The sequence below is a fragment of the Podarcis melisellensis genome (genome assembly GCF_964234715.1).
Source record: "Podarcis melisellensis genome assembly, chromosome: 3".
Taxonomy (NCBI): domain Eukaryota; kingdom Metazoa; phylum Chordata; class Lepidosauria; order Squamata; family Lacertidae; genus Podarcis; species Podarcis melisellensis.
Window position 1 is genome coordinate 8,655,317 of NC_138530.1, and position 15,628 is coordinate 8,670,944.

The 15,628-nt window shown below is 42.4% G+C and overlaps 1 protein-coding gene across 3 annotated transcripts in view; it reads right to left on the reverse strand.

The window, feature by feature from the left end:
• Positions 1–15,628, reverse strand: part of SANBR (SANT and BTB domain regulator of CSR) — a 35,149-nt gene that overhangs the window by 5,268 nt on the left and 14,253 nt on the right. Inside the window, exons 7-19 of one of the 3 annotated variants that reach the window (XM_081903977.1) lie at positions 13,613–13,706; positions 10,394–10,632; positions 8,619–8,677; positions 8,247–8,407; positions 7,401–7,487; positions 7,193–7,303; positions 5,972–6,095; positions 4,676–4,828; positions 3,867–4,012; positions 3,650–3,749; positions 1,826–1,858; positions 1,183–1,282; positions 369–460 (exon numbers count right to left, since the gene is read on the reverse strand). In XM_081903977.1, coding sequence (XP_081760103.1) covers positions 369–460; positions 1,183–1,282; positions 1,826–1,858; positions 3,650–3,749; positions 3,867–4,012; positions 4,676–4,828; positions 5,972–6,095; positions 7,193–7,303; positions 7,401–7,487; positions 8,247–8,407; positions 8,619–8,677; positions 10,394–10,632; positions 13,613–13,706 — 1,499 coding nt within the window. Of the gene's footprint in view, positions 1–368; positions 464–1,182; positions 1,283–1,825; positions 1,859–3,649; positions 3,750–3,866; positions 4,013–4,675; positions 4,829–5,971; positions 6,096–7,192; positions 7,304–7,400; positions 7,488–8,246; positions 8,408–8,618; positions 8,678–10,393; positions 10,633–13,612; positions 13,707–15,628 lie in introns of all 3 variants that reach the window. The other 2 variants (XM_081903976.1, XM_081903978.1) reach the window with 2 other exon arrangements.

The window sequence follows — 15,628 nt, forward strand, 5'->3', positions numbered from 1 at the left end:
TCCCCTCTCCCCAGACCCACAACAGGCTGACAAGACTTTGGATGCAGCAGAGCAATCACCATGCAATCCTCCCTACCTCACCATAGCACTACAACCTGAGAAACAGTGCATCTCTATCCATGTCTACTCAGAAGGCAGTGCCACTGAGTTCAGTGGAGATCATCCCCAGGTGTACACTGATAAAAGATTTCAGCAACTCTCACTGGATGCAGTTTGATCTTCAGGACCAGGTTAAAAAACTAAATCAAATGAAGTTCATGCTGTCCTCAGTAAAGTAACAAAGGTATATGATGAGTCCACAGAGAAATAGCCAGACTTATGTCCTCGCAAAGGTTGCACAATAGTTGATAAGATCTCTCAGGATCTACCTTCTCCAGATTCTTTTCCTTCTTTTGAACACTGGGTGAAGACACTTGTTTCTTTGGATGTCTGTGGGATTTCTTTGACCGCTCTTTTCTTCCTGCTAATAATATGCATAAGTCAATTATAAGTCACCCCTCCCATTTATCACACTGAAAGAAGACAGCCAATTGATGCAATTCTGAAATCTCTCTCTCTCTTCACGGCTGATCTATAGAGGAAATATGAGCAGTACTGCAAAGTGTGACAGATTTGTCTCCCTGTGCAGTGACTTTCGTCATCAAATAAAATAGCAAACTCCAGTTAATTTATCACTTTTGCATTATCTATATATTGCTTCTTGCCAAAACAAGCTTCTAAGCAGTTTACAAGTATAAAAAACAATTACGCAAGCGTTAAATATTGTTTCCTGCTTGGCAGGGGGTTGGACTCGATGGCCCTTGTGGTCTCTTCCAACTCTATGATTCTATGATTCTATGAAATATAAACAGCCATGATTAAAACATGCAATGAAACAATACCATTAAAACATCACAGCAAATAAAACTAGAAGACTCTGGTTGTGAGGTCAAGGAAATATCACTGTAAACAGGTGCATCTTCCAAAGCCAGTGGTATGCCAATACAGATGGGGCTTCTCGGGTGTTTCAGTAGTGAGTTCATTTCCTAACACTCATGCCACCAGTGAAGAAACACATCACCACAAGGTTTGTTTTTTCAACAGGCAACCTTCTCACTCTCTCTCTCACAGACACACACGGGGGGGGGGGGATCCCTAACTGCTAGCAGAGAACACCTGCAAGGTCACAGGCAGGGAATATACCTGGTTTCTTGTATACTTCTTCCTCATCGCCTACTTCATCCTCTGTGACCTCAGAGCCAGTGGTGTATTCATCATCTTCTGAAAGCAACAACTGTTGTTTCTATTGTTGTCAAGGAAAAAGCATAACAACTATCACTTTTTCTCTCCAAAAGACCACAGGTTCGTTCCCCCTGCTCTGCAAACCAGTAAAAAAATTAAGGCCTGACAGGTAAGCAAGAATGACAGCTGACATCCTCTAACTGCTTTTGCTGAAGAGCCTTCATCTCCTCCTGATCTGTAAAGGTGGAGACCAAAACAGACTACCCTACCTTACTCTAAAGAAGTTTAACTAGAAACAACTTCAGTCTCAAATTTTGCAATACTCAATTATGTTACATCACAGCTTCTAGGCCAAATTTGAGTCAAAACTCAAACAGCTGTGCTAGGAATCAGTGCTGCAGGCTGATAAGACCATTTGTGGTTTTTGAAAAAGAGATGCATTTAAATAGGTATCCCACCCCAATGCATTTTAATTACCTTTTTCTTCTTTTTAATGATCACGCTGCTCAGTGGTTTAAATATGACAACTAGTGCAGCACATATAGAATATTTAAAACACAAAAAGAATCAGCACATAGAGTAAGAATAACTCGGGCAAACGTACCAGCTGGAGAGTCCAGTTTTTCAGAGAAAGGAACTAGAGAAGGAAGGGGGGGGAGGAAAATTAAAACTGGCAGTGGTAGGGTTATCAGCAGCACCTTACATGCAGCCTATTTGTGCATGAAAGGAAACTCCAAAACATCTTTCAGTTAAGAACGGTCCTCCCTCTGTGTTGATACGGAAGGGGCGTGGGCATGTCTTCTTCACCTTCTTCTTCGCTACAATATATCCATTTATTTCCAATTGTCAATGTCAAAAGGGACTAAAATCTATAAAATTCATAGAAAATCAGCGTGCCAATTTGCTCAATTTCTCTAGGACTCCATGACACCTCCCCTGTCCTCCATAATCCCTCAAGCAAGGTGTCAAGACCCTAAGCCTGTCTAATCACTCTGCCAAGCCTTTCCTCCGGGCAATGCCAGGTGGCAGACCATGCGTACATGGACCATTGTCTTCTCATCACCGGTACTCAGGATGTGCTTATCTGCGCATATCTCCAGCTCTGCATATTCCCCCCTCCCTCCTCCATATGTTAATCCAGTGTAACCCAACCTCTTCTTAATGTATTCATGATGTAATCTGTGTAACCCAACCTCTTCTTAATGTATTCATGATGTAACTGGGATGTATTTTGCACTGTATTCTGGGACATGGAGGGAAGTTTCAAAAGTTCATGTCACCCCTTTCTCGCGGTTCAATCTTGCCTTGAACCTGTTGCGCAATAAACTTTGATCTTCTGCAGCTTGCTCCTGTCTCCGGCTGAGCTCATTTTCCTCCGCAGGGACCCGCAGACTTACGTCTGACGAGCTGGGTGGCAGAGCAGCCCCACACCCAGATTTTACCGTAACAGTGTGTATTTCCAACTAGCGCCCACGTGACCGACTAACGAATGCTTGCATTCTAACTCAGGTGCTCCCCCCCCACCATTAAGATACAGTATTTCCTATTTATATTCATTCCTCCATGGGCACTATTTCAAAACACTACTCTGAGAGAAAGGATTATAAGTCCACATAGATTCCACACAATGTTCAATTCCATAATATGGATACACGGGTACCAAGCATGTGAAGGAGCTCTTTGCAGAATGCCGCCCCAGCCCCTCGTAAGATTCCCTGGATCGATCCAAGTTCACACCCACTTGGGGGGACCCCTTCAGATGGATGCAAATTGCACATCAGCTGCAGAGCACGGCCAGTATATACTGTGACGCTAACATATGAGAGTGCTGGAGGTGAAATAGTTAAACAGGTTACCCAATCAGGACCCAGGGGGTGGAGTCAGAGGGACTATAAAACCAGCTCTGGGAGGGGCAAAGGGGGGAGTTCGTTGGAGTGGGAGTGAATTGGGATAGAGTCTGTGGGTAGGTTGAGTCAGTGTAGCGAAATAAGTTGAGTCAGGAACAGTTAGAAGCTAGGAAGACGAGTAAATATCTGAGAGGTGGTTTAGTGAGTGAGAGCAGGTAGCGGAAGTTATAGGTCTGGATAGGCACCCCATGATTGTAATTGACCAATACCGTTTATGAAACCCCACGCTTGTTAAATTGCAATAAACAAACAGAAGTTTATGTTTCAATTTAACCCTGACTGGACTCAGTATTGTACCAGGTGGGGCCTGGGTGGTGGCAGCGAGAAATAAAGTGGTGCCACAGGAATCAATAGACGGTGAAACGTCCGGGGACCTTGTGTGATGGCCACACATATATCTACACCTAATGACTGGAGCTTCATCCTAGAAGTATACTCAAAGCTACTGAGCTATTGAGCCAGTCAAGCAATATGAACGATGTGGAAAGGAAAAGCAGATGGACGTGGGGAAGGATACTCACAGCATTAATTTCTCCTGTTCTGGGGCCCCACGGTGCATTTGGCTCCAAGAGCACATCACATTCAATACTCTTCTCGTCACTCAGTCCAATTCCAGAATCACTTGAAAAAATAAGTATTTAGGAATATTATGAACTGGGTTGTTACTGATCCTAAAGAAGTCTATCCAAATGGTGGGGTGATTGCCCAGGAAAGATGAAGACATACCTCTTTTCTTACCTGTTTTGGTCTTTTTCAAAAGGCACAACAATGACATTTCTGTGCTGAGTCAGATCGTTCAGTATTTTAGCAGTCTGGTAGGGAACAGCATCTACACCTTCTCCTCCAGCAGGCAAGCCAATCACATGGTCCCTTACTTTGCATCCCTTCCATTAAAAAAAGAGAGAGATAGACGTTAGCTAAGGTACCGTATTTACGCACCAGACCACAAGACGCACCTAGTTTTTGGAGGAGGAAAACAAGAAAAAAAAAATTCTGAATCTCAGAAGCCAGAACAGCAAGAGGGATCGCTACGCAGTGAAAGCAGCAATCCCTCTTGCTGTTCTGGCTTCTGGGATAGCTATGCAGCCTGCATTCGCTCCATAAGATGCACACACATTTCCCCTTACTTTTTAGGAGGGAAAAAGTGAGTCTTATAGGGCAAAAAATACGGTACTTCCTTAACGCAGACGTAATTGCAAATCATGGATAGTGCTGGCCATGGTTTGAAAGATTGCTTCAAATCAGGGTTTCACATTCTAATTTGTGGCCAATCCTAGTTTGGATATTAGGATTCCACACCTAACCATGATGAAGAATTAGATATGCTCATGGATAGAGTACAGTTAGCTTGCATGTTAGCTAGATAACATACCGTTTTAAATATTGACTCCAGCTCAGGCAATTATACTGTGGGCCCTAACGCACCAGGCTAGGGGGTGGCAGGAATCACCCCATACTTTTGTTGTGTATAAAACACGGTTCAAGAGAATGTGGCTTGTGGAAAAAAATCAAAGAGGTTTTAAAGAGTCTTTCCCCCAAATACATACTTTTGGAAGAGGAGCAGGATCAAATCTCAGAACCTTCTGGTTACAGCAGGGATACACTCCGGTACCATTGGAACCCAGAGCACCTACCACACCAGGGTAGACAACTGGCTGAGGGTGGTATTGGCAATGGGAGAATTCAGTACACAGGAAGGTCTGCAAGGGAGATGCAACAACGACAACAAAATCACTACTCTCAAGATCAAGTATTCCCAAGTTTAAGGTGCAGAAAGGGTTTACAGCAGAACATAGAGGTGTCTTCTAACAAATAGCTGTATACTAGGATGTACAAACTAGCTGCTGCTGCTCTTATGCTTTGAAAACGGCACTGATTAAATGAAGTGCTGGGTGGCCCATTCTCAGCATTCTCAAAAGACTTGACCAAATTAGTTCAGCACAAACTATTTATCCCTTATTCATCCTCAATGTACAAAAGCATGGGAAGGAATTCAATGTACGACTATGGCAATTAGTCCATCAGTACAAGCTTTGCACTCTTAATAACTTATAAGAACTGTCTGGAAGATGAAGGGTGTTTTGGTCTCAGAGTTCCTGTGTTTTAGGAAGTTACAGGGGTCTACCAGGGAAACAACCAAGCTGCTTTGATCTTGGAGTAGCATAAGAAAACTGGCACCTAGTGAGTTGTGTGCAGGTTGGCCATGAAGTACAGGGTACACTGGACTGGCTAAGAGCCTTTCTTTGTAAGAAAATAATTGCTTTGTTGCATTCGAAGCCCCCTCCCATCTGGGCTCCGTGTGAGTTGGTGGCAACAACAATAACCTAGGACTTGCTGATCAGAAGATTGGCGGTTCGAATCCTGTTGCTCGGTCGCAGCTCCTGCCAACCTAGCAGTTTGAAAGCACATCAAAGTTCAAGTAGATAAATAGGTACCACTTTGACGGGAAGGTAAACAGTGTTTCCGTGCGCTGCTCTGGTTCGCCAGAAGCGGCTTAGTCATGCTGGCCACATGACCTGGAAGCTGTACGCTGGCTCCCTCAGTCAATAAAGCGAGATGAGCGCCGCAACCCCAGAGTTGGTCACGACTGGACCTAATGATCAGGGGTCCCTTTACCTTTACCTAAGACTCAACTGGCAGCAGTTGGGCAAGGAAAGGGGGTGAGAGGCTCATCTGAGCATCCCCCTTTGTCACAGGAGTGAGGGGAGGGCATTGTGCAGGCAGAGGCTTCCACTAGTTCAATAGTTGAACCTCACCCTTTGTTCTACAGACTTTGAAAACCTAACTTTGTAAGTTCCAGGAGAGACAGTTAGGAGCGTGCAGAGGTAACCGAAAACACTCACTTGATTACATCTTGAACAGATCAGCCAATTGATAGTTCCCCAAAGGCGCCAATATACATCTCGCCAAGATTTTAATTCTTCAAAAAGACTCAGCAAATACTCATGCACATCCCAAGATTTATCTCTGTATATACAAAGAGGAGCAAGTGGTCAGGCAGATCAGAGTGAATAGAATAGTTCTCAATTCCCACTGGTAAGTTTTGTACCCTTTCCCCCTCAATGACAAAGTTAAATTGCACAGAAGAATTAAAACAAGGGCTACAACGTTAACCAATTTCTTAGGGTGCTGTTGCCTGGTTTTTTTTATTATGGGGGGACACAACTTTTTAACTGCTCTCTTAGAGAACAGGCATTCATTCCCGGATTAAATGAGACACCCTTCATGTCTCTGGCCACGACAACACATGTTTTTGCTCTTTAGAAAAAATTATGTCAATTTGATCAATTCAATAATTGACTAAGATTTTGTCAATCTGGTGACAGCCCTTATTAAAACATACTATATTTGCACTCAGCCATCATCACAGTGATGACAAAGAGGAGTGAAAGGGCAGGCAGGCTACCTGTGCAGCCTTCCCATACTTTTGTCACTGCTGCTGCCACTGGAGGGAAGTAGAGGAACAAAGGGGGAAAGACCACCCTGCAGCTGAGGAAGAAGAAGAGTTTGGATTTGATACCCCGCCTTTCACTCCCCTTCAGGAGTCTCAAAGCGGCTAACATTCTCCTTTCCCTTCCTCCCCCACAACAAACACCCTGTGAGGTGAGTGGGGCTGAGAGACTTCAAAGAAGTGTGACTGGCCCAAGGTCACCCAGCAGCTGCATGTGGAGGAGCGGGGAATCGAACCCGGTTCCCCAGATTACGAGACTACCGCTCTTAACCACTACACCACACTGGCTCTCACTGAGGAGCTTTCCCCAGCCCTCTTAACCTGCCATCGCTGCTGCGAGAAAGAAGCCTGGGAATGAAGGGGAACAAGTCTTTCTAACCCTTCGTTCCTGACCCTCATGCTGCCCTAGTATTAATAACTTGATCGTGACACTTAACTATCATATACAGTACATCTTTAAGGCCACTATTGCCCTAATGGACTGACCTCTGTTCTGGGACTGAAGCCCTGGAAGAACTCAGATTATAATTAAAAAGTCTGTTATGATGCAGATTAAATAGAATCTGTGAACACACCCTGTAAAAATGTTGTTACAATATGATTTATGAAGCACCTTATGTGTACATAGATAATGTTTCCATGCTGATCTACATTGATCTTTCCAGGAACACATGGGATTCTTCTTTCAGTGTCCTTAATTAGGAGTTTCTTACATAAGCAGCACCTATTTTTTTAAAAAAGAAAGTTATAGCATGAGAGATTTGCAATGAGAACAAGGAAGAATATGCTGAAATATGATCAATAAGCGGACAGTTGTCTACCTGTACAGGGTTGCTGCGCTTCCCTGAGAATCTGGGTTCTGGTAATCTAGGTCAAACAATCTCTCTATCTTCTTACAAAAAAGTTTGCTGTCGGTAACAAAAAGACGCTCATTATAAAAATGAGTTATCTGCATATAAACGCAGACTTGCCATGGACAAATTCAATGAAATTTGGAATCCATTCTTACAAATCCTGTAATGGGTTAAAATCTGGTGAAGTACACAAACAACCTCGTAAAATATACAGTTTTGGGTTTCTCCCCACCTTTTTTTGTTTTCCCTTCTGCACAGGTTCTTTCCCCCCCCCCTTTGCATCTCATCATGTCTGGTGCACATATAGTTATGTACTTTTTAAATTTTCAATAAAGATGTTTTAAAAAATAAATAAATAAAAATGAGTTAACAACTAAATGCCTGCTGGATCTCTGAAAGAAAACAATAGCACAAAATGGTGCCATGACTGAGAATTCCCTCCTCTGGGTCATGAGATGCATTTCCAGTGGATGTGGCACAACCAGGAGGGCCTCCTCTGGTCATCAAAGTTGTTAGGCTGATCTATATGGTGGAAGGGGCTCTCAGATGCCCTAAGCATCTCAGTCCAGGCTTTTATTCAGCAACACCTTAAACTTGGCTTAGTGGCCAACTGGCAACCAATGTAAACGCTTCAGTAGAGGTGTTCTACGTGCATGGAAAGCTGCCACACTTAGCAGTTTGCACCCGCTGCTGAACCAACCCCAAACGGCCGCCCAACGTAAACTGCACTGCAAACATCTGGATAACACTGCAGGAAGATGAAAAGAACGGCTAATTCTTACATTACGAGGCAGCAGGATTTTTAAAAAGTACCTCTTAAATTTATCTTTCTTGTCCTTCACCTCCTCTATTTCATTGTGTGTGAAAAGATCCGCTATGCGCGTTAGGAGATTAGAATTGATGCAGTTCATATTGCACGGCGTGGCTACGATGGCACTCATATTCTTGTGGCAATAATTAATACATTTCTCCACCTAGGAAAACAGGAAGATAAAATATGGATGTAGCACACTCAATAGTGATAATGAAGTATCTTAAAACTTTTGGCGCCAAAAACAGTATGGATGTCAGCAGCCGCATGATCACTTGAGTGGGGCATTGTCTGTATTTAGGAAGGTTTTTTTGTGAGAGGAGCTCTGGAAACAGCTTCGATAGCTCAGAACCCCACATCTGTTATATACTCACTAAAGAATCCATCTTCAGAAACTCAGAGGAAATAAGAATCGAAATGACATTGCTTGGTTCTAAAGAAAGAAGCAAGAGAACAAAGCGAAAAGCATTATTAGGATTAATTACAGTTAACCTTGCACGTTGCTTGTAAAAGGAAACACTACAAGAGATTCTTTGCATCACAAAATCCACATTCCATTCAAGAGGAATGGGAAGAGAGCTTGGGAACTTGGTTCAGTCCCTTCTACAGGAGGGAGAACTAATGACACAGCAAGACTGGGCCTCGTAAGTCTTCCGAAATGAGGCCCAAATAGCTGCCTCTCTCCTTTCCATTCCCACCACCCCCACCAGAAAGAATGTGTTAGCCTAAAACTAGCTATTCACATTTTGAAGGCAAAGCAAGCCAAGTTAGATTAAGAAGCTGGAGAAAACTAATATTGTACCTAAAGCTGAAATGAAAAGTTAAGAGCCTGGATTCACATATTTACAAATACGTTGCATAAAACTATGGCACTTGAGTATGAAGTTTCCAGCTTTTTTTGGGGGGGGGTTCCTTTTATTTGAAGGGAAGTTTGAAGGTTTTGAGAGAAAAATGAGTGCAAACACTCCAAACATCCAAAGCAAAAACCTGTTTCTCCAAAACTGCTGAGTTAAATTACAGGTAGGTAGCCGTGTTGGTCTGCCGTAGTCGAAACAAAATAAAACAATTCCTTCCAGTAGCACCTTAGAGACCAACTAAGTTTGTTATTGGTATGAGCTTTTGTGTGCATGCACACTTCTTCAAAAGTGCATGAAGAAGTGTGCATGCACACGAAAGCTCATACCAATAACAAACTTAGTTGGTCTCTAAGGTGCTACTGGAAGGAATTTTTTTTGTTTTGACTATGGCAGACCAACACGGCTACCTATCCGTAACTTTGTAAAGTATGTGCAGCTTACAAGAGTGATCCAGAGTGAACTCTCAGTGATTTAAAGAGAGAGGGGAGGAAGAGCTTGAGTGTGCACTTAACTCTTGCTTTGATTTCTTCTCTGGATCACACCCAGAGTGATGACTAAAATTATTTCCCTTCAAACTGTTAGCTTATTTAGGTACTCACTTAAATGGAAGATACCCAAACTCTTATTAATATTTTCTGTCAAACCTTCCAAGACCTTTTAGATGATAACCAACTCTAACGTTCTTTTCTCTGAAGACCAGAGATTAAATTTATATATCACCCTCCATCCAAAGAGCACAGGGTGGTTCGCAACATAATCTTTGCTCCTCTCTTCTGATTTTTTTTTTTAATTTGCAGGTTAAACCAGAGCTTCCTTTCCCCCCCAATAAGGTCCAGGTCCAGGCATAAATCTGCCCTGTTGGGAGGTCAGGACCATCTCATGTGCTCACATGCTCTTTCCCCCTTTTTCAAAGCTAACCCTGGTTAGCAGCAAACTAGAATTTGCAACCATGCAAATCCAGTTCTAACCACCATGGCAAACTGCAAATCACAGCCAACTATGGTTAACCTTGAAAAGGGATGGGTGGGAATTCATGTGTGAGAGAGGGAATGGGGTATTAAGAGACAGGATAACATTCCCTAATGTCAAAGGCAATATAATTAGTTTTATTAACTTTCCAGCCAGCTTCAGTTTTCCCAGCTATTGCAGATTAGGTTTTTATCGGTTAAGGCAGAAAATGGCAAGGAAATTACCTCGCAAAACAAATTTGCACACTGAATTTTGGTCTGAAGTAGAAGTCAGGCTTTTCAATAAATGAGTCTGCAGGAAACATTAATAGATTTTCCTTTTACCTAAGGCAGGTATTTCATGCACCTCATACTCCTTAGTGTTCCTTTTAACATATCTTATCAACCAGTTAAAGATGTGAACGTCACAGTGAACTGAAATGTCCACTTCTTCCCAGCGCTGGGCATCCACTGACAGATATTCAGCAAAGTACTTCATTTCAGAAATCAACAGATCTCGCGGACAAACAAAATCTTCTTTCAGATTTTTTGCTTCATCACACACATGGATCACCATATTTGGCCTTTATTTGAGAAGAAAAAAAATCACAGGGAGGAAAATTATTATAACTTGTCAAACAGGAATGTCAGAATGATTTACAAAGATATTTTACCACAATTTTAAGTTTAGACATAGTTTTTAATGCACATGAACACATGCATGGTTTGGAGCATACTTTTACAATATAATAATAGGGATTTTAAGCTGTATCTATGATTTTGTTTAAAAAATTGTTTAGAAAGAAAATTAAAAGGTATGGGGAAATGTAAGCTACACATTGGAGCAAGTTTGGCCTCATGGATGGTGAGCTAGGTGAATCTGCAAAACCCACTTCACGACTTAGATCATTTCTAAACTCAAAGAAGAAACCTGGCAGCTTGCTGTCATCTTTCACATCTCTAGTTGCAAAATGGGCATACAGTACTGATGTTATGTGCATGCACAAATTCTGCAGCAGAAAGGAAAAATGCAAAATATGGCACTGGCCACTAAATTAAAGCTTCCAGAAAATGCCAAGGCCAAACTAGATATACGCAGCTATCTCCGATCTCTCCTGTTTTTAATTGGAAACCAGGTGTAGATCTGGTTAGAGGAAGCAGCCTCTGACTTTATTCTACTCTTTATTCTTAACACTTTATTCTACTCACTGTAGAAAAGCTGCTGAAGAGGCATGATTCTGAGCAGAAAAAAGTCACAGGGGAAGGGTTAAGTAACCAACTTAAACTCACAGCCTCCTCCAGCTACATTTCATTTTAAAAAATGGCTTGAAGACACTCACAAACATCTACTGTCTGGCAGTAGTTTGGCCCTCAGTTGTCATTTTTTTAAAAAAATGATTCTAGCACCTATGACTTGAAGTTATTGTTGTTTGTTTTAAACCGTTATTGTAAGCCATTAAGGCTGCCGTGTGATAAGGCACAATATAAACCTTAAAACTCAAATGTGTCGATTTTGCTGGCTGACCTCTCCAAGGCCAGAGGGGTGGCGAAATAAGACTGGTTGGAGTTGGAGCTTATTGCTCTTCATAACTTCAAGCTCCAGTCGAGGACTAACAGAACCGGAATAAAAGATGAAAAATGAGAAGTCTCACAAGTGTGTTTAATTGGCTTGTGTTATACACATCACAGAACCTGGCGGCAACACAGAACACACACAAGCTTGCAGCATATTTAAGAAAAGTAATACCCCAAATAGGTCTCTTGTTCTAGTTACTACCCAGCCCCAATTACATTTCTGGTGTAAACTGTTCACTGAACTGCGGTCAACTAAATCATCAAGGGGTTACTATAAGTAAAGCCTCTCCACATTAGGAAGAATGGAACTGTATGCAAATTCTGGGGTTTTGGTTCTCCAGTACCAGATATATCCTCAGGCTACTCCAACATTCAACTCTTTAGAAAGTTCTAGTGAAGGGGTATAGTGAACAGTTATGTCAAGATAGAGCTACCCTGTTCATTATTCCTAAGAGATGACCCCATATCTATCATTATTCATACATGTATTTTCAATGGATGCAAGTTGCCTTTCTAGTCGCAGACAGGGGCAAAGAGAAAGAAAAAATAGCATTCCACAAAAGCAGAAAGGCATTTCTTCTGCTTTATTCAGGAGTGGAGAACCCTTTTTCTACCAGGGGCCTATGTCCCACACAGGTGGGCAATCAGCTGCCACACACAAATATTAATGAACTGTATCACAGGCTATTACAGATAATTTTATTATGATAGATATAAATGTTACAACACCTAGGAAGATAGTACTGGGCTGTTGACTTCTCCTTCCTTCTATGCCATCCTCAGCCCCAATCTGCTGCTTTGCAAAGTCTCTGGAAACATCCAATGAAATTAAGCAGGGAGCTGCATCTGGCCCTTAGGCCAGAGGTCCCCAAACCACAATTGAAATGAACAGGGAAGTTCTCACTGACAACAAAAATAAGTGTATACTTATGAAATGGAACCTTCATGTCTGGCAGAACTTGCTTGATTAGGGCGAGAGAGACTGCAAGCTTTGCAAAAGTGATTTCCAAGCAAAGAGCCATCCATATATTAACCTCTACTGGCAGAGGATTCTCTGCCATCTCCTATCTGGCAATATGTGTTTATTAAAAGCAAGGAGGGTGTTAGGCCAGGTCTGAGGTCTATTGACCCCCTCGCTGTCTCCCCCGGGGGACCAAGAATGTAGAAAGGTTAGGAGAGCAGCTGCCTTGCAAGGAAAGCTGCCAGGTGTTCCTCAAAGTGAGCATCAGCCACAGTAGAAAAGTACCTGGACCAGTTTTGAAAACCGCTGCTCTACAACACGCCTGTGAACACACAACATATATTTTCAGGGTTCACAGCGGAAACGACAGCAGGATGAAGACAACATCACTACTCAAGCCGTTTTACGAAGATGATGGAGAAGCTTTGCAAGATGGCTGAATGGAGGGCAGGGGGTGGGGAAAAGGCATTCATATTTCATACCATCTACAACCCCAACAGATGATTTATTATTCATGACAAAGGAAGTGAAAGGTTGCCTACATTTAACCGGAAGAGGGGATACAGAAACACTTCCCACTGACTGCTTCTACATGTCAAGTTAGCACACAAGGGAGCATTGTCCCACCCAGCCAAGGCTAAACATTTACTTCTCCAAGCTTAACAGCCATTTCTACTGAATAGAAGGCAAAAAAAACACACCCTATGGGAGGCTTAGAGGTTCCAGAATACTACAGATTCCAAATCTGAAAGGAGAGTCAGTTCTAGAGAGGAGAAGCTACCAGCGTTTTAATGCCTGCCAGTCCCTGAAGGTACTCTTTCACAAGAGCTTCTCCTCAGTTACTGTTTGTCTAAATTTTTGTTAAAAAATGAGGCCAACGTAACTCTCCCGCCCCCCACAATCCTTCACCCACCCAAGAGAAATCCCACAAATACACAGAGATATAATCCAAGCGTAGAAGAGAACAAACGAATGTCGAAGATTCAGGTTTATCTAGCTTTCCCAAAATCAAACAACCATCTTCCTACCCTTGTGTTTCATCAGCATTTTCTCCACCTTTATGTGCAGGGCCCTTCTCACTTTCTGCAGAGCAATTCCTTGAGGAAGCTACACTTGGCCTTCCTTAAATGCAAGCGGGGAGAAAAAGCATTAAGACATAGTGTTGAGATGGTCTTCTCATTTTCGCCTGGTAAGTGGTAGTCCTATGCCTAGAATAAAGTGTGATCTAAGGGAGCTGTCCACTTACTTACTAGATGGATCCTTTTCACACACACTCCTTTAAAGGAAGGCTGGCTTTTAAAATCAATCCAGTCCAGGTGGAAACATATAGAGGAATTGAGGGATTAATCCTTTCAGTCACCATGTGCATGTCCACACATACAAAAAAGGAGGATGTAAAATCGCTTAAGTCTGTGGGAGGGTTTCTCCTGTCAGTTCCCAAGGACCTCAGAAGCCTGCTCCACAGTAACGCGGAGCAGGGCTTTTAGGGTGGCTGCCCCAGTTCCACAGAATAATGCATTCCTGTCAAGAGACAACAGTCACCAACTAACTGCACCTTCCAGAAACAATCAAAGACAATTTTGTTTCAACAGGCTTTCCCAGTTGAATAAGTAGGTCTTTAGCACAAGTGTTTACTTTGTTAAAGTTTCGGTCTTGTTTTAAAAGTATTTGCTGTTTTTGTATTTTAATTATGCGTAAATCGCCTTGAGGCAGTTGTTTAGAAGGCAATCAATAAATCAATGGTATTACAAACAATAACAAAACTGTCATGGCTATGCGTTTGACCTTCTCTTTTACACTTCTCTTTTGGAGAGCAGTAACAGACATCATAATGTCATTAATACTGGGATTCCTCTGCCTGATGTCCATACAGCCAAAAGGAAAAGTATAGCTTTTTTAAACACACTCACAACACAACACAACACAAAACAACACAGTGGAGCCTGGTATCTTGCCTTTCATCCACCCCCAAAACAACTTCCTACATTGAAGGTTCCTTGTTAAAGTACCAAACATGGAGACAGAAGGTTCCTGTTATCTAGATTTTCTCTTTAAAAGGTTCATGAACAAGCCCACTGCAGAAGTGTCCATTACTATTCACTTTCCCATTAGGAAAACCAAGACTTAATGCTAAGTCTCAGAGAGCATTCAAGAGAAACAAAACCCAAGAGCAGTAAGTGCTGAACAAGGCAGAGTAAGAATAGCCCTGGGGCATTAATATACTAACTGGAGGCTTGCAACCAATGGTAAATTCTAATGCACAGAACCCTCCTGCCACCTAATCCATTGAGACAAATTAAGAATCTACTTTTCACTGGGAGACTGTCCCTTCCACAGCACAACTTCATGCCCTCCCTCGGGTGTGGCTCTTGGTTTCATTCAGCTCGTTTCTCTTCTCTCATGCTCTATGTACTATCACATGCTCAATATGCTTCTGCTTCTCTCCCTTGCACCACCTGCATTTCTACCACTCAACCCCACCACGATTTCACTGCTGTGCATCTCTGGCTCTTTTCCTTCTCCTCCTTTTCAGCCACAAAACACATCCAACACTTTGTATGCGGTTTCTGCTGAGTCACTAGTCTACTCCTATGTGGAAGTGGCATGGTCTCCGGCAGAGACAGCTCACAGACCTGCTAGAACAGGGGAACTCCTATCATTGCTGACCATCTGCCATGCTGCACCGGACTGATGGACTCTTCAAGACCTTTCACCCCAAACTAGAGCACAAACCTGGGATCTTCCTATTCTCCACTGTAGTAACACAGTTCAAAGACAGCTTAGGGAGTTAGCTGGTTTATCATATGGTTTTATTATATGTGGCGTGTTGCAACCTGAGTTTTTGCAGGCACATCAGATAACTGATAAAAGCTCAACCCATAATAAGCAATTTCACCTTTGGTTCTTTTAGACAAGTGTATTAGCTTTTAAAAAGGCCACTGTACAGTTCGAAGGCAAAGTTACAATGAAATAAAAATCAATTATATTAAACCACCAGTTAATTGAGACTTTGAAAAGTAAATAGGTAAACTACAAGAAGGGAT